The sequence below is a fragment of the Dermacentor albipictus genome, chromosome 5 (genome assembly GCF_038994185.2).
Source record: "Dermacentor albipictus isolate Rhodes 1998 colony chromosome 5, USDA_Dalb.pri_finalv2, whole genome shotgun sequence".
Lineage (NCBI taxonomy): Eukaryota > Metazoa > Arthropoda > Arachnida > Ixodida > Ixodidae > Dermacentor > Dermacentor albipictus.
The window spans coordinates 91,134,977-91,154,773 of record NC_091825.1 but is presented as its reverse complement, the minus strand read 5'-3'; the positions used below and the strand labels follow the sequence as shown (position 1 = coordinate 91,154,773).

General features: G+C 43.8%; 1 protein-coding gene and 1 non-coding gene across 2 annotated transcripts in view; one reads left to right on the top strand and one right to left on the bottom strand.

Moving 5' to 3' along the window:
* LOC139060531 (uncharacterized) overlaps positions 1 to 18,723 on the top strand; it is a 46,750-nt gene extending 28,027 nt beyond the window's left edge. Inside the window, exons 4-6 of the mRNA XM_070539696.1 lie at positions 3,670 to 3,747; positions 12,022 to 12,152; positions 18,606 to 18,723. Of these exons, the coding sequence (XP_070395797.1) occupies positions 3,670 to 3,747; positions 12,022 to 12,152; positions 18,606 to 18,700 (304 nt within the window). The 3' untranslated portion in view covers positions 18,701 to 18,723. The remainder of the gene's footprint in view (positions 1 to 3,669; positions 3,748 to 12,021; positions 12,153 to 18,605) is intronic.
* A 562-nt stretch (positions 18,724 to 19,285) lies between these two features.
* TRNAS-UGA (transfer RNA serine (anticodon UGA)) lies at positions 19,286 to 19,358 on the bottom strand. Its single transcript has one exon. It is a non-coding gene; the product is annotated as a tRNA-Ser (tRNA).
* Between the last annotated feature and the right edge of the window lie 439 nt (positions 19,359 to 19,797).

Here is a 19,797-nt window from a genome sequence, read left to right as displayed (position 1 = left end):
GCTGAAAACGCTAGTGTGCATCTCATGAGCCATCGGCGAGCGATACCTGCAACAGCGCCGGCGACACTCCCCATCACGCCACTGTTGCGAGGCACCCGGTAGCTGCATAGCTGGTAGCTCGCTCGCGTGCTACGTCGTTAAGGTGCGCCAAGACGTCGCGCTAAGTCAAGTCACCCCACCTATTCTTCATCATCCCTCGAAGTGATTAAACACAACGCTAAACGAAGCTACCGCTTTGAATGAATCGCCCTTCGGGCGAATGTACCATTTTGTTTCTTTTATGAAAGAAATGCTGCAAACAGTGCCGTCCCCATGCCACGAATCAGGAGGCGCAGTGTCGAGTCATCTGCTACGAAGTGTTTGCACGGCCGCGCGCATTTCCTGCACTTTCGACCCATACAGTGGAGGTGAAAGTGCCGAGAGCTCGAGCACAACCGATCATTGTACTGCTTCGAATCGAAGAGAGCGGCGTGCTTAGCGCTTGCTGCAATGTCGAATCGAAGGCGAGTAGGCAACGCTTGCATTGCTTTAATAAAAAGAAAGACATTGCAATTCTTGATGCAGTATTACGCGCGACTCCATCTAAATGAATACCGGAGAACGCGGGGAACTAATCGTGGCCAGTAACTGCAATTTGCAAACCCTGCGAAATCATGGCCATAACCTGCAATAAGATCCGTTCCTACACTTCACTTACTCTCGGCCATGAACCTTCAGCCATGCTGTCACAGAATACTAATGCACTTTGCGCTCTCTGATGTGGAGTCAAGTTGGAATGAGGAACGCACAATGACATTTCTAACCCGTTTATCCAGAGAGTTACGCACAAATTATGCACAGAAAAAGAAATTGAACAGAACTGCATGCGCATTCGGTCCCAACCATAGTATCGTTTTATTTGTTTCATTTTTTTTCTTCTGCCTAGTCGGCCAGTTCATGGCAAATATATGGCAGCGAAATCCCATATAAATGCAGTTGCTTCAGGCAAAGAAGTGAATAGCACAAATGTACTGATCTTTTTCAGCCATATTGACCGGAAGTCGTGAAAGCATGCCTTTCAAATGCTTACGGTGGCATTACAAAAAGCAATGGAAAATTATTTCATTCAGACATAGCTTTCGGCGAAAAGAATTCCGGCAACTAATAATGCTTTATTTTTATTGCCATGGAATGATCACTTTTCTATATGGCCGGTGCCATAAAACGCAATAGATATTTGCTGCAGCTCATGGTGTAACACTCAGACCAATGAGCTATCGCCACTGGCAATTTGCGAACATCATTAAAATAGGGTTTCGAGTCGCGCCAGCAATGCAGGAAGCCTGCACAACAGCTTTGCTTGACAATGCCGGAATGCACCGTTAGAAGGGAAAAAAATAAAATAAAATAAAATAGCCAAAATAGGCGACCGACGACCGGCTCAAAAACCGAAGTCGATCAATATGGGTTTCATCGAGTGCGTGGCGAAGCAGGGTGGCTTACCGGGCAAGTTGGGGATTCGTAATCGTGAGTGTACAGCACGAAGGTTAAACGCCAACGAGCCAAGTGGCGAGGACATGCGCTGACCACCAAATGAAGCTTTATTGCCAGTGCGCACAACTTATACAAGGGGTTGGAAGAGCTGTCTGAAAAACAAGAAGTAGCGAAAACGGAAGCCAGGAAAACCTACAAGTGAGAAGCAAAGAAAAGAATAAGGGAGAAGCAGAACAAAGAAAACGTACACAAAGCAGAGTGAAGTAGCATCACGTGCTCCTACCGTACACGTACAGTCACGGACAGAATATTATGGACCATGAAATCTAAGATAAAGCTGAATATCTCCGCAACCTCACAACGCAACCTGGTATTTGCATTTTGGACCTCGACTAGAATATGCTAACAACGTTGTCGTGGGCAGTTTAGTTGGTTACTGCTACAGGCTGCTCGGGAATTGAACGTTTTCGGAGATCCCGTGGTCCATTTTATTCTGTCCGCGACTGTACGTTTTCCGAAAACTCTAGCTCTATATCTGATAGCGCAATGGATGGCTTGCTGACGCATGCGCTTTGTTCACGCGTCATTTGCCCCACTTCAGTTACGATGCGAGTTCTACCATTCCAGTTGTGAGGTTCTTTCGAACCAAGCAGCATAGCCACGTGTGCTAGTATTCTGTGCCAAAGAGCCTTTTTTGCCGTTGCCCACAATGCAAGCTTGTCCACGCAAGCACTTATTAGCCAGTCTGCCCCACGTAACAAGCGTAGCATTAAAAGACGAATTTTGTTCACACCGTTCTGTGTACAGTCAACATAGTCCTGTGCCTGACCTTGCAGGACACTTAGGGATTTTTGCCAGAGCACGTCTTCTTTGAAACCAGACGCAGCTTGTGTGGGCCGAACACCAGATCATATACACATAGCCTTGTCTACCTCTCGTTTTTTCTCCTTTGTTCAATTTTTTTTTGCTACTCACTGCCGGTTTTCTTTCCTGGTTTCCTTCTTCACTTGTTCTTGTATTTCAGATATCCATTTCAATCCCTTGTATAAATTAGGTGCAAATATTAATAAAACTGCACTTGCTAGTCAGCCCCTGTCCTTGCCACTTGAGTAGTCCACGTTTAACCTTCACGCTGCACACTCACGAGCGCACCAAAACACTCTTATGCGTCTCTATATAATGCAAAAAAAGAAAAAAACTAGAAAGGGGCCATGACATAAATGAACACTGAGGTTTTTTAGCGCACGAAAAGAGACGAAGGACAATGGCAAGACGCGGACACAGCGCTATGTCCGCGTCTTGCCATTGTCCTTCGTCCCTTTTCGTGCGCTAAAAAACCTCAGTTATGAACCAACACGCCCTAACCTACGCTCTTTCAAGTTATAAATGAAAACGTCATTTGAAGTTCAGCTTCTTGTTCCTCTTATTCGTGTGTCTTTCTCTGTTCTTGGTTATAATGCTGTTTCAACGATGTCCGTCTGTAGCGGCACATTACTAAAACAGCGCAATTCATTTGTACATCATGTACAAGTTAACTATTTTTTGCATTTGCGTTTGCTCAAAACTATTTTGCCCCCTTCGAAGACTGTTGACTCATATTTCTGTGCACTACGACATTATGCAATCTATAGAAGTAGAAGAGGGTGAACTCTGGAAGCACATTTTAACGACGTGCAGCAAAAATACTGCCTGTCTACCATTGTCCATTTGCACTTCAACTGCAGAAGTGGATTCATTAAAACTGGTCTGACAAGATCATACATTTCAGAGAGAAAGTAATGACCCGGCTTTTTTAGGCTTGCAGCGCAGCTCAGAAAAAGCAAAAAGGAAAGTGGAAGGGGTAATGAAAGGTAACAGAGAACAGCGCTCACTCTGCTTTCCGCTCCCTTTCATTACCCCTTCCACTTTCCTTTTTGCTCTTTCTGAGCTGCGCTACAAGCCTAAAAGTGTCATGACATACCAACTCACCCAAACTGCCACGCTTTTGACCAGGCTGCTCATTGGCGAAGATGATGTCCGGAAACCGGTGACTATAGGGACATAAATTCTGCGGTTGCAATGTAAATGAGATAATTACATTAAAGTTGAAGTGAGAATCAAGATATGAAATGGTTATGTTGCCTTATGAACCAGCGGTAGGTGGATGCTTTCAGGAACTGAACGCCTTTCATTAATGTAATTGTTCGTAACTTTCAGTTCGTCTCTGGGGCCGCTCGTTCAGTTGTCTAGCAGCCCGGACCAGTCCGGCCTCCATGGAATCCCACGAGATTCAAGGTGTGTGAGCTGCATGCTGGAAGTTATTTGATAAATTGAGTATTTTGCAATCGCCGAAAGCTCTACATCCAGCAAACGGCGAGGAATAAAGACAAGCACCAACGCCATTCAAGATCTTTAAAGAAGATACACACGAGCGTTATACTTAAGATTATTGTCCTAAAGGCAGCGCACTTCTGCATACATGGATGAACATACCAAACTCGAGCGCTAATTTGTAATTCACGGTTTGGACGTAGTTCAACAACTGCGCTGCCTTTAGAACAATACTGGCCAAGCAACTAGCCCACCAATGCCTCCTCAGCTATAATTAACATCTTGACGATATTGTTAGACAGCTTGCAATGCTTTACCATGCACAGGAACTGAAAAGAATATAACTGAATTACTTTTGTTGCGCACTGGCAAACATTGATGCCTGCGAAGTGGTGCATTGGTGTAAAAGTAAACAGGCCTTTGGGTCACCGTTTGTTCAAAGCTCATTTTTCTAGCCCTTCCTTGGGGAAAAAGTTGCGCCATTTTTCAGTGACGTAAAAAAAATTCACGTCACGGACATGAGAGGGGAAGGGTATTGGACAAGAAACCTTCACTTTAATAAAGCCTAAGGGTGTGACCATCAGTTTTGCGCCGGCTTAGCCTTACGCAATGGTCAGCATGTGGACCAGTTTGCTCAACTAATCAGTCAGGAAATATTTGGTGGCAGAAGGTAAAACATGACGAAGTGTAAAAACGAAGAATATGCAATTGACAGGTAGAAATGTAAGCGGTTTAAAAAGACATTCAAATTTTGGAAAACAACTTTTTTTCAGCCAGAATAAAACTGAAAAAAAGAAAGAAAACAGATTTCCCGCAGAATTCTTCTATTGCGATGCAACTCCTTTCGAAGTAACTAAAGTTTGGTCAAAAGAAGACGTTTGGGAGTCTGCGAAGCAGCTGTATACGTCGGCATGGTGGCGAGTACTTTGCTTCAACCGATCCTTAAGCCCCCTCATCTGTCGCATACTGCCAATTCCACCTTATTCTGCGGCGTGAGAAAGAAAGTATTACGAGTTTGGAAATGTGTTCTCCAAGCTACGCAACAGGCTCGCAGGGGATCGTGTGCAAAAACTTACGTACGTGCACGCAAATCTCAACGTCCGGAAGGCTTCGTCCACTGCACAGCGACGCACTGACGCGTCAAGTTGAAATGAATCGGACACAGATTGATACAAATGTCAGGCTTGATGCTTTGATGTGAAATGAATGCCTTGACGTGAATTCGTGCTGATATATTGAACCGGAAAGCTTCGCTGGGACTTTTGTGATGCAATATTGTAACAATTATATTCTTTTCAGTGTTGGAGAAATCAATGTGTCGTGTTTTTCATAGCTACGTGCGCAATCGTCTTTTTTTTCAATTTTTCGTATTCTTCTGAAAAAACGAAACGCGAGAGAAAGCAGTCGTTTTTTTTTTTTCACGCGCCTCAAAACTTCATGAAACTTTATGTCTCTGTTGACAGGGCGTCAGTTTGACCTTCGCGGAGAGCACTGATATATCTTATAAACTTCAAGCACACCGAAAATATTCATAAATATAAGCTACCGTGACTAAGGTACCCGATTGAGAGCTCTAACGAATTAGGTATGTGTCTGACTTCGAGGCGTAAGATTGAAGCCATCGCGGCAATACACTACAGCTATATCTTGTGAGGTATGTTTCTAACCCGCCTGAGCTCAAGTTATATGTGGTGTTAATTGGCGCTCCAGAAACAAATATTACCTGAAGATGCGCAGAGAAATATCATTTGGAACTGAACTTTTTTCTCACCTGGCAAATTTCAAGCGGTCATTCGTTTTGTATTTGGTCATACATCTGACCAACTAGTGCTTTTCTTAACTAATGAGATTGCCGGGCGTCGCGTAAACAAGCTGTTTGTTGACCTTACACCTAGCCTAACCATCAAAACCCAGAAATGAAAAGCAGGAATAAAAAAACCATATGACTCAGAAACTTTTTACATATCGAAAAATTGTGTCTGCCCTTTGTCTCTCTGTAATCATACGAGATGATACTGAATGTTTCATGAAAATCTTTGTGTTCCCACATAACCAAATAACCGTGTCGAAGTATGGTATGGTGGATATGGACTTCGTCATAACACTTGCTTGTTTATTCGTAATAACTGAAGAACGCACTGATGGGAAACACAGTTAATAAGTGGTGCTTCCACTTCAACATGCTGCTTCCTGTTACGATAAATTGTAGAAAACGAATAACTTGCTTGTACTTAGGGTACATGAATGCGTTCATGCATGCTCAGCTCATAAGTTGATAGTGATAGATAACGTGTGCTCAATTAAAAAAAATGAATTTTCACTTTTCGCTTAAATTACTCTGGCGCCCGCGTCAAAGCCGTTACTAAATCTTGTTAGGAACTCCGCATCACATACGAACGATCGAAAGAGCACAGCATGTCATTTAAGCAAAGCGGTGTAACTAGAAAACTGTGCATGAACCTTCGAACATTCTAATCAAACGGAAGTTGCAGGTGAGACAGCACTCTCTAATGTCTCACACTCTCAGGAGAAGCAGCATCACGGATCAATATTTTTCGATGGTATAGCCGCCGCTTGTTTAGTTTTTGAAAAATTGTGGTGCCTGAGGGGACAAGTGTTTCATAACAATCTGCCTAGCTTGCTCCGTTGTTATCTGCCTGTTTCATTACCACTCAATATTTCTGCATCACTTCGTCGCCCTGAATACCTCAGTAGCGGAGGAGCTAGCAGCTACAAGGCCTGTATAGTGACATTACTGCGGGAGGCTGTTACGGCAGCAAACTCCACTGACACGAAAATTGGAATCACAAAACGAAGCGTCAAAGAATATGCGCCACATGACCGATTTGCCTTGAGAAATGTTGCGCACTACTGCTAGAAACCTTTTATCAGTTACCTCTGAATTGCAAATTGGCCAAGTATTGAACATGAATGGCTTTCGTCTCATTGATCTAATAAAAAAATGAAGGCAACTTGCGATGGTAGCAATACAGTGAGAAAAGTTCTAGTTCACTCTTGTAACACCACCAGGGTTGCTATTATAAAAAAATCACTTGTCTTTTCACTATTTCTTCGGTTCTTTTTAGCATCGAACAGGCATACTTGTAGAGTGTGTCTACGAAACGATGGAGCGAAAACTAGACTAAGTAATCCAAAGTTCGGAAGGGCACCCACTACAAAGGAAATGTGATCAATTGTCACGTTGAAATCCTTTCTTCCCGCCAATGGTGTGAATACCATAGCAGCATTTTTGCTATGTTCCACTTTTGTCACATTCGTACGCGGGAACGTGGTGCTTTACGCATATATAAGAAACAGTTACATTGCATAAATTTATGCGATTGCAACACTTGTTGTCTTTGGGATGATTTTGTATCTGTTGGTGTCCTTAACATTACACACGACGTCAGTGGGAAACAAGGAACAGACGGCATGGGTGTTCCTAATTTCGCGTGTCACTGTGCGTGCTGTGCGCTGCGTGCCACAGCACCACAAAATGATAACATTAGGTAGTCGGCTTTCTTCCTGGCAACAACGGACATAATAAGTGGTGTCCAATTCCAAGACCCCGAAAGGGTTGCCTTGGAGAAGCAAAAATGGATGTCGAAGGCTGTGATTTTGCCGCCTGAATGCACCGGAAGTGATTTCAGAGCCGGAAACACATCATGACCGCCACGTTTTAGACATCACATATGCGACCGACACGGTATTAGTGATAAGTATAAATGCATAACACGTCACTACGAAGTCTCCTATGCCTATAGTGTCTATTAAAATATTCTATAATTCTTATTAGTCTGCTAGCCTGCTTTAGCTACTTTGTCCACTTTGGGTGAGCGTCTGCTAATTTCGCACTTCTTTAGCCAGTTTGCCCACTTTGGATGAACGTCTGCCAATTTCGAACTTCTTTAGCCACTTTGCCCACTTTAGCTGAACGTCTGCCAATTTCGCACTTTAGCTACTTTGCCCACTTTGGATGTCTGCCAATTTCGAACTTCTTTAGCTACCTCCCCCACTTTGCATGAACGTCTGCCAATTTTGAACTTATTTAGCCACTTTCCCCATTTTGGATGAATGTCTGCCAGCTTTGCACTTCTTTAGCCACTTTGCCCACTTTGGATGAAGTCTGTCGCTTTCAAACAATCAAAACGGGGTGGAGAGTCAACTTGGTACATTGCGTATGTGCTGGCACGGTCGCCCAATGAAAACGCACAAGTGTGACCTATTGCATCGCGCTGTAACACACGGGCGCAGGCGGATGCTCCGTGTTTATAGTTCCGCCCGCATTGGCGCTAGTGGTCATGACCTTGCAACAACACGCGCACGCGTGTATTTCCACTATACACAAACGTGACTTGTATCGCAAGCTTTTTAAAACGGTGGTACGGTGGCTGAATCATTCAACATTTGTGATATGTGAGTGTTGCAACAAATTGCTGCGTATCGTTGTTTTCGTCTAACACCCAGTTCCTGATTTCGGCTATCACGAATGGCCTATGGACACTGAGTGTCGGCAAGCCTTGCCCCTGATGACTGTTCTTGGTTCCCTTTTTTTTTTCTTGCACCTTTGAGGTCATGAGCATGACCGACCTTTGACAATGCATCCGTTCCACAAATATAGCCTGATTTTTTTTTCTCTTTTTGTTTACTTCTTATACCACAAGCAAACATATTACTATCGCAATAAAGAACGCGAGCGCTTGCATCAGTAAAAGCCGAGCTCTGCCTAATAAACGAATGGTTCTTCCAGTTACACCAAGCATGTTCCTTTTATTGTTGGATTACAGTCTGCACGGACGCCGTGTACACGACATGCAAGCAATAATTATTCAAGGCAGTTATTCATTTACCTATTTGTTGCCCCAAACGCCCACCTCTTGGTGATTCGGCCCTTTTATTCTCGTTATTGATTATATACACATCGATTGCTGCAATCCCTTCACTAATGCGTCCTAACTAGCTCCAGTTTCTCTGCATGCATCCGGTATAAAGCGCTTTAAACATAGACAAGCTTTGCAAATGCCGGAATTATTTAAAAGAAACAAAAATATATGAGCCATTCCACTCTGCGAAAGTGAATGACCAGCGAAGCTGATCGGATAGGCGTTGAGCTTCGGAAGATGTGCCGGCACATGCGGGTGCACGTAACCGTTCGTCGCCGAGAAACGTTGAACAGCACCTATCGGCAAAGCCTCTGTACTCGCGTTGTACTGAACAGAGTTACCCTTTATCGGCGCTTCCTTACACTTGCCGCCGAACCGAGACTCCCCAACGATCACCGGGAATGCACCGCGTCAACACACCAACCGCCTTCTGCCGTCGCTCTTCCGAACGTATGCCATCGATTTCCGAGAGGTCGTTATCGCACAATAGGCGCTCACATACTCGGCAGCTTGACCCTAAGTTGCGATTCGGAAGGTCTCCTTAGAACCTTGCGTTGGCGCCGTTGAATCCCGAACACATGTTCTCGCTGGCATCGACGTCTCTTTTCAGCCTTTTTGACGTCGCTATATGCGTCGTCGGCTCTTGCTCCTTACTTAGGTACCGCATCGCGGCCACGCTCTTCGTAGGCAGCCGAGCTGGCACGACGTCGACGGTCTTTCTCCCGGCGCTGCTCTCGCTGTCGCTCCTCGCAGATACGCTGCTCTTCAGCTAGGTATACGGATCATGCATGGCCTTCCCATAGCAACCGGACCGCGAAATGGTACCGAAAATTCCCCTTGGTCGCCTTATCAGGAGCGCACTACATCAGTCACTACGTCATAAATTTACAGACAGCTGCAACGGAGCGCCGTTTTAGACACAGGTGGCTGTTGAAACGCGAGTGGCGATATGCGTTTACTTTTGTTGTTAGCTCTTTCACTCTCAATTTTTAGGGAAAAGTTCTTAGGTTAGAGGTTTTCCGTGCGGATGCCATAAAATCCCGCATCCTGGCCATAGACAGCTTTGCTGTATTGAAATAGAAATCACTTTTTGCTGGCTTACGAAACTGCTACATCGTGGTGATCAAGTTTTATACGCGAGAACGATAAAATATGCTCTTTAATTACGAAATTTATCTATATTACCTTGCTGGAGTGGTCGGGTCCGCGCCACTTTTGCATAATTGGCTCATCATTTATTATGTGCTGAAAGACGAGGCAAGATTTGATCGTTAGTAATTTCTGCATGGAAGCATAACAGCTTCCTGCCTCAAAGAGTAATGTAAGCCGGCGACCGCTAAATAAAAAGTTGAGAGCTTAAAAACGGCAATAATTTGATGGTATAAGTCCAGTTATGGCATAGATCTATGCATAGTGAGGTTGCCGAATCTGATTTCTTCGTTCTAGCCACGCTATACGATGGTGAAGTACTCCCCGATAGCACGAGCTCCGCGATATCACTGCCGCTTACTGTACTAGTGGTGTCACAGCGGCCGTGGTGGGCTCAAATGACGAGAGCTTCTTTATCGCGTTTGCCCTGCCGACAAAGTCCCCAAAGAGGAATGTGGGGACTTCTTGCTGATGGTTCTTGCCGCAATCGCGCCTCGAGAAAATGTGCGTTTGCCTAAATACCAAGGACCACGATGTGCTTTACTTTGTCCTCCCTCTTCCATCCAAACGGAATCATAGTGGTGTTACAGAGTTTGTAATAGCGAAGCGTCATTTCTATTTAATGCGAAATTGTTATGTGCCCCACAAAGCAGAAAATTTGACGTCCAGCGTTAACATCCGGTAGTGCCAAAACCCACGTGACCAAGTGAGGAAGTCACGTACCCGGCACTGGGCCTGCTGCGGCTCGCACTGGGAAATCTCACATTGAACAACCAAAAAAAGTTGGCTGTCTAATTTGAAAATTGAATTGACCCCCTTTCAAAACCGACCTGGCCCCCTCCCAATATTGACTTGGCACAACCCCAATACTTGAGTGGCCCACACTCAAAATTGACTTTGCCACTTTCTTGCGCAACACCCAGTGAAAGGTATTCCGAAGAAGGCTTGCCGCTTCGAGGCGCGTCTTCGGCGCTCAGCCCGTGACACCATAACCAGCGGCGGGAGGAGTCGGTGCCACATGAGCACGCTCTGCGTATGCGCCATCCAGACAATGAGCAAGAAGCTCAGTACAACGTGCATTTAATAATAATAATAATAATAATAATAATAATAATAATAATAATAATAATAATAATAATAATAATAATAATAATCTTTATTTCACTCATGAAGTGAGGGAGTGCGGGAAAAAAGCTGACAAGTCAGCTTGACTAGTTCCCAGCTCCCCAGAGTACAACATAGAAGAAACGAACACTTTTTCGCATGGCAACATAAAAACCACAAACAAATAATAAATACTAATGCAGCAATAACTTGTCGATAACATTGAGAATAAGGTACTGTAGAAATAAAATGTTTCTTAACTGCGTGATAGAACAATGTTATAGAAAACGCACAAACATGAAAAACTGCAAGTAAAAAGCGCTACATAATGAAGGAAAAGCGAAAAATAAAACGGCACACATTGCTGTTGTTGTTGTTGTTGGTGGTGGTGTTGTGTTGTTGTGTTGTTGTCGGCACACATTTGAATGTTGAACACTAAACGAATATCGTAGGAACGACGTGTCATTATTCATTGGCCGGTAGACCTCACCGTTGAACACGGCTACTGTCTTACCGGGCGGACAACATGGGCCGCTGGGCTTGTGCGACAGCCGACAACTTGCTGCCGGCGGCCGTCCGGTTTATTGGACAACTTGGGTCAGGGGGAATAGCTCCACTCGGTGTGCACCCAAGAAGACTACCTCCGCACTACGTATGGGATATACATGTCGGCCAATTCCTAGCCAAACCACAGAATGCATGTTCCAAAGTGACACAAACTGTATGGATAGTAGAAGGGGTTAAGGGAAGGGCAACAGCATGCTAGGGATATCAGTGGTTGCTACGGAGTTTAAACTGCGGTGCTCGGATTGCACCAAGAGATACCGTATCGTCGTATGATTTGGCATTGTAGTTGGCAGTAAGATTGCCGCTTCGTGTGCACGCTGATGCGCACTTAGGGTTTTGTGATTCGCGTGAGGCGTGAGAATATGCAGCACGTTAAACACACACAAAAAAGTTGTCACCGACTCTGACGATCATCTTCGATGGTTTCGGCCACATCTTTATCGCCAATATTATTAATGCTCTCAGATTTTGGGAAGATGCCCTGTAATTTTCTTATTTATCAACAAACGCGGATGCTTATTTTGTTTCCTGCCAGTTCCACCACCGACAGCGCAGTGCCTTGTATCCACGGGCTTCTCATCGCCGTCCTAGTGCTGAGCATCATCGGCCTCATCATCGTAGCATATTTCATGGCAACCAAATCAACCACAGAGGGAAAAAACCATGGTATGTGAATCATTAGCATGGCAGCAACCTGGAAAGCTACATAGGGTTAATTTTCATCACGTAGCAAATTAATTTATTTGGTTAGAATACATAGTGATATTGTAGTTAGGCGGGCAAGAGCTGCACTGCATGCCACGGAGGAGCATTGAGTACCTGTTACTCAGCAACTGCCTCTCTAAACTTAGTGTAAGAGAATAAGGGAGGGAAGGGTGAGTTCGTAATTAATTTCAATACCAAGCATCACGCACAATACTAAGCACAGAAAGACCCACTCGGCAAAAGCTTTCAACTATGTTTCTTGGTGACGCGAAGGCTACCCATATGGTGTTTGGTAAGGTTAAGAGAACTCGTAAAGATCGCCTGTTGCCGATGAGACAATTTTGTTCATGGAGTTGAAGTACCCGTACAGGCCGAGGTTTTCACAAGAAGTAAAACTGCGTAATGACCTAATTCGCAATATTTTAATACCCTCATTTATTTACTTTAGGAATTGTAATTTATGACATTTAGCGGGTGAGTTCACTAGGCTTCATGGAATGAATTCTCTGGATGACAACAGTTTCGCAATATGCGTACATAAATTATGCCACACAATGCGATAGTGTTCCTATCAAACTTGAGGATTCTTGAGGATTCTTGAGGAGTTTTTCGGCACGCAGCAAGCCGCGCCAGCCGCCGTGCGGCCCTTAGTTCTTTCATGTTTTGTTCGGAATATAAAAATCAGATCCAAAGTCACCATCACCTTCTTCAGAAGATCATAAAGGGTGACAAAAGCTGGTGCTACGGCCATGAGAAAGAAACCAACGAGTTTCCTGCCCCTTGAAGACGGCTTCTTCATGAAGGCAAAAAGAAGCACAAGTCCGCTCGCGCAAACATGATTATCCTATTTTTTAATTCTTTTTTCTTCGTCATTTGCAAAACTATGCAGCGAAAATTTCCTTCATCTGGACAGAGTGTCAGTCAACAATTTTACTAGGGTGTATTACGGAGATTTAAAAACAATGTTTGAGTAGAAGAGCAAAATTGTGGAATGTTGGTTATTAGTTTCTCCATGGCGATTGCCGTAGCTAACACTGTGCCAGCTAAGACGTTGTACTTATTCTGTGAGGAATAGAGCGGCATTTCCCACTCACTCTGTTTATCATAACGAGCTTCTTGTGATTTATTTTAAATTTAAAGAAGAGCATTCCGCAAATTATGGAGATGTGGAGATACACTACACTATGAAGGAAGTGCTGACAAGGTCGCCCCGGTTACTCAACAACAACATGCTTGAGGAGCTCGAAAGTTGCTTCGAACCGTGGGAGAGAAAAAAATGGACAATCGTATTAACTCTGTTGGAGCTGATTTTAAAGGGAAATAAGTCCGTTTTGTCGTAAATGAAAGTAATTCTTTCTTTTCGGGACATGCCGTTATTTTTTGCTCCCCCCCCCTCTATAACTCGTATTCGTAGTTCTGAGGATCGCATTCTAGAATTTCGACATTATCAACAAAGCAGTCTTTACACACCTAACGAATAGGCCATCCTTTTTAATTAGTATTATTTAGTTTTGAAAATGCTGCGTAGCCATGGTCATTAGAAAGCTTACACATGCGTTACGCGTTTAATTTTAGTATAACTCTTGTTCGTTCCAACTTTCAATGAGTTGCCTTTCGAAGATCGCTATACCTTTGGGAAATGCGGCAAATATTCGTCAACCAGAATCGTAATGTGGAAAGATATGAATCGGCTTTATGAATACACATATTTATGTCCTGTATTCCATTTATATGATATGCGCAAATTCTATAAAAGCTATGAAGACTATATGATATGCGGAAATACTGGTTCACTCGATGTGTCCCCAAAATCGATGAAAATGTCATCATCTAATCACTCAAATGTATGCTGGTGTGCATCACAAAAGAAAAAAAAGCTTTGTTGCTAAAGCATGGAGTATAGGTCGAGTAACTTTAGACAAAAAATAGATGATACCTTCATATCTTCAGCTTTCTTACATTCCAAAGCTAAAGGCAACTTGTAAGAGAAAGAGAGTAAACTGGAAGAAAGAGAGGTATGGCGCTGGTTTTAACTTTTACGAATGGGCAATTTTACCATGACCACATATGTAGTTCTCAGCATGAACGGAGGGAAAAAACCAAAGTTAGGGATTTCGTATCGGACAAACGGAAGAAAATTCAACTATTCAAAGAGAAGGCGCTAGCAATATGAAGTGTGCATCAAATGACTTCATATCTGGTTCTGCTGAATAATCGCACTTGACAGCGCCATACACGGGGCACTTCTATTCTGCACATGCCTCATATATACGATGTGTTATCTTTAAATGTTATCAGAATTTTAAAAATTCGCCTTTGGCAGATAGCACACCGCGTTCCTCGTCGTTGCGCTCGCCTTCGCTCGCCTGGCCAGCTGCGTCGCATGCCTGATAACATGTCGGAGGATTGAAAAGGAGAGCTCGCATGCGCCGGAACAAAAGTTAAGGCGGCAGTACGGACGGTGACAATTCTGATAGGCAGAAGGAGACCTGGAATCGGCATCGGAACGAGATGAAGAGGAAACGAATCGCCCAGGAAACAGACGAACAGCGCGCCGAACGACTGGCTAAAGCCGCAACATAGCTAGACAACCAGACTAACTTGGACGTGCAATCAAGAATAACTAAGGCTAACCATGCTATGCCTTAGCTTTCGCTACGTATATCCTGGCATAGCCGAGCTAAGCCATGGCCATTTCCTTTTTCTTTATCTTCTCACTCTCCTCTAAAGCCTTTTGGTCCCCATCCGCGTTTCTGTGCATAGTAGCGTGTCGCCTGTCATATTCCCCACGACTATAAGTTCGGCGTTTGACTATATAACACCTACCACCCGCTAAACTTACTGCAATTTATAGGAAACACTAGCAGGTCATTACAACTACAAAAAGCACCACGGACACAAGCGGTCCAGGAAGTAGTAGTAAGGCCACATGTCGCAACACACTTTTGAACATTAAATGGGGAAACTTGGAAATGGAAACGTTGCCACTGTTCAGCGTACCAAAGCCTCCCATTGTGCTGCACTGTATAGGGGCCTTCATTACTTCAAGATATGATTTGTTTCGGAAACTGTGGGGGGGGGGGGCGAAAAACATAGGACGTCAAATCAAATTACTTTAGTAAACTTGAAAATGCATCAGCAAACTCTGTGCGATCCATGCCTAACTTATGTCAAGACTTTAGTGTGAACCATGCTTGCACCACACGTCTTCGAGACAGTATAGCAGATTGTTGTTGAATTTTCAGAACTTTCAGAACTGAAACACAACTGAATGTTGTCAGTCCATATCGCTGATGCGTTATGGACTGACTCTATGGACTCTAGATGCATCATGAACATAACGTGAGCACTATTTCGCAGACGCGTTTAAAAGCTTTTCGCAGGAGAGTAATCATCGAATTTCGCTTATTTGATGATAGAGGTGCAGAGATTTGTACGTCTTCTTGTTTGCTAAGATTCTGAAATGAAATGCATGAAGCATTTGAAACTACAAAAGCCTTTCAGCTTTAGCTTGTTAGCACGCCTTCGTATAGAACACAAAAGTGAAAAGCAGGAGTACGACGTTGTTGCCTCGTTAAGTCTTTCGCAAACACGCGCGACCTTTCGCTGTCCTTTGAATTACGTTTTTTCGCTGCCTTCCTTTCTTTCTGCTCCACCTTACACATGCACGTACAAAAAAAAAGCGTTTACACTCTTAATGTTAAGGGAATAAGCAAAAGCACCCTTAACCACTAAAACCAGCAAGGAAAGCATCCTGAATAGTGGATTATATACTTTTGCTCCTTTAAGAGTCTTTTTGATTTGTTTATTGGGTAAACTTTTTGCCCTGTATGCTGTAAAATTTTTACTGGTGCATATTTTGCACGCACGTTAAACGTTTCTCTTGGTAGTCAGAACTTTTGTACGTTCTTTCTTGTCCCTTTATTTGGAGCACTCTCCCATCATTAAAACTAAGTTCAGCAGAATGTTTTAGAACTTTCCTTCGACAAGTCACCATGCACCCATGACATTATAATCTGCTGTTGGGTTGTTAAAGCAAAGTATTTTGCCCTTAGGTGCCCCGACTGCTTGAAATTACTTTTTTTGTGTGTCAAACTGTCAACCGTCGAAGAACCACCTGGTGCCCTTTTCGTATGCGCCACTAATGAACCTTGTAGCTAGTGTGTTATTAGTAGCGCTGTTTTTAACATGCCAGTGACAGCAGACAGAGGTTGAAAAGGCCGGACGCGTTTGCGGCGCGCTTGGTTCACGGGGCAACCCGAACAAAGTCTGAAAGTCCGGGAAGTAAAACACACGCTTGACAGGCTTCAGTGTAGTGGACGCTAATCTTTTTTTGCTCGTAAAAAGCGGCAAAAATTTCACAGGCACAAAAACACAAGGTTTGTGCTAGGAACGGACACGCGTGATCAACGCGAACCGTAGGGTGAAAAAAATGCGGTGAAGAAGTGCACCGCTACAAGAAGGTGGCCATGTAACATGTGTCCGCCACAGATTTCAGCGCCTCTATCGAACAAAGTGGTGTTTAGTTCTGCCAAGGAGCGTTAAGTGATGGCAGTGCGCTAGATAAATGACATAGTAAAGACGGTTAGCTGGTATTCTAGATAGGATCGAGGGAAGGGAAGGTAGTTGTGCGTTGATCCGGTAACCATTATTCTGATAGAGTAAAAGAATCTGTACGTTTACGACCTCATTCTACCAACTTTTGTTTGCTGAGGATACGTTTTAGCGTTATTCTTAAGCTTCCGTTGCATGCCGCCGCGATTTTCGACCAGCCACCGCAAGCTAAGTAAGGGAAAGCGGACCAATCGCAGACGGCAGCACTGGCCTTTTCATCCAGTTATCGATTTTCAATGCACTGGCTCTGCCCCATTGAACCCCTCTCCACTTCAGCGTTCTCCTCGTCCCTTGTCAGCCAATTAGATAGGACAAGCCGCTCAGTGTAGGCAGTGTTATTCGTTTTTCAAGTAAAGAAAAGTTGACCTCCTATGAACGTGGAGAGCGTTTAATTGGTCTGTTCAGACAACTGTGTGGGTGACCGCCCGGTGCTTGTGTCGATGATTACGCAAGTTTGAGGTAAGGAGATTGAAATAAAAACATATTGGAATAGTTTTCCGTTATGGGGCCCCATATAAACTTAATTTTTCGCAAAGAATGTTTCCACTGAAACAAGAACTGCGACATGGCTTGTTTGTGGCATTGTACATGCGAGCTTGTATTCTTGTCAAATTTCAGCAGCTTCTGAGCGCTTTGAGAACGTCAGCAGAGTATTGCACTATATATCAGACAGAGTCCCATATTCATAAAAGATCTGTTGCGTAAAGACGTTTCCCAATTTTTTTTTCGCTGTTGAGATTCTTGCAACTCATGATGGCGATCTGCGCGGAGCACTACACAATTGCCATGGTTGTCTTCATATGCGTACAACACTTGCGTAAAAAAAAAAAGTTTCTCAACAAGGGCTCAATTCTGCTGAAAGTAATATTATTACGCAGCCCTAGGGGGCTTTCCCAAATAATTTCCACATTACCACGATAATATGAAAGGTTTTACAACTAAGGCATTCACGTTCCGTTTTTTATGCTTGGGAGCAGAAAATGAGCCCAAGTGGTCGTGCACCTTTGGAGAAGTTGTGTACGAATAACATTTGTTTTTCGATATACTAGTTGGATCATATCAAATGCTTTTTTTCCCGCGCTTATTTTCTCTTTTGTAGAGGAACGGAGGTGCACACCTAATGTTTCTTTGATGGAGTTTAGCCTTCCGGAACAACGTGCGGACTATGACACACGCCGCACTTGGGAAGAGGAGGAGGAGGAGGAGGAGGACGGGTGTCGCCAAATAAACCTCCACCGCCTGAGTTTTATGACGTGTACCTGGATTCTACGTGCATGAGCGGCTTTCGGCGAGCGACCGGGAATTGTACTCGGGACTCTATGCTTAGCAGCAGATTGCGTAGACCCTGATATATCACGACTGGTGTTCGAAAATCACACGCCACCTACTACCTGCCACCGAAATAATGAACCGAGAAATGTGGGCGTGTTTCTGCTTAAGTGTACATTCTTATATTTTATCGAGGCTTGCGTTCCACTCTTACATGTTTGCACATTAACAACAATTAACGCGTGATGTGAAAAGAACGCATTTCTAAATTTTATAATGTACGTTGTTTGCGTTCCTAATGCGTGAAATGGCTCTAGAAAATGAGAAGAAAGGTCGTAGGAAGAAAAAACAACGAAATACATTTCATGGGGACGCGGGTAAATATGTGCGAGAAAGGTACACACAATAAATACGAGTGGAACGAGCCAGAAAACGATGAATGCGCTTTCTGGAGAAACTTATCTAATTGCTAATTTCCCACGAAACCACTAAATCCTGACGGTGTTGTTTTTTTCTTTCTTTCACTCGCAGGAGAAACCATTATGAGGCTTCCTGCACGAGCCATTCTACGAATGGCAACAAAACCGCATCACCAGGTGCATCGCAGGAACGAAATGAAAACCTGAACCGTCGTGTCTTTGAATTTCCAGATCACCTTTTTCTTCTCCCTGCCATTTTATCCTTTGCGTTTACTTGCATTGCCTGATGCTAATTATTCTTTTGACATATTTTGCTGACGTTTCTGGGTTGTATCCCTACTGAAATAAGCCCGCGTATAACTTGAGACCCCTTGACTACAACCGACATCAACGGCCGTGAAAGAATCGAGGAGCGGTATGCTCGCATGGTCACTTTCGCTCGTACTTTCAATTTAGTGAGATTTTGCGTGACTAGCCACGGACACGTTCGGATGTTTGCAGGGACAACATGGCCACAATTAGTACATGACCGGGGTAGTTGGAGAAGTATGGGAGAGGCCTTCGCCCTGTAGTGGGCGTAACTAGACTGATGATATTAATATATATATATTTATATATATATCTATATCTATATATATATATATATATATATATATATATGTGGTCATACCATAGGAATCCCACAAAACAAACAATGACACCAAGGACCACATACGGGAAATTGCTTGTGCTTAATAACTGAAATAAGGAAACGATAACTTAGTGGAAATTGAAGTGGATGAAGAAACAACTTGACGCAGGTGGGAGCCGAACCCACAACCTTCGCATTTCACGTGCGATGCTCTACCAATTGAGCTACCACGGCGCCGTTTCCCCATCCACTTTCTCGGGTATTTATGATTCCTCGTAAAGAACCCTGAGAGTGTTAGCCAGCGCCACCACTAACAGACCTTGGCAGCGGACGTGGAACGTCCTTGTTGCCGCAGGCGTCAAGAGAACGTGATGTTTTTGGGTGAAGGCAACTGACCAGTTGCCTTCACCACACATGCTACCTGAAAGCATCAATGTTGCCGGATTCGAGACCCTCGTTATGTAATAAACGAGAAGAAAGGGGGTTAACCGAGGGGCCCGTTTTTTGTTAGTCATATCATAAGAAGCCAACAAACACTCACACCAACGGCAACATAGGGAAAATTACTTGTGCGTAATAAATGAAATAAAGGAACGATAAATTATTGGAAATTAAAGTGGATGAAAAAAAAAACTTGCCGCAGGTGGGAACTGAACTCACAACCTTCGCATTT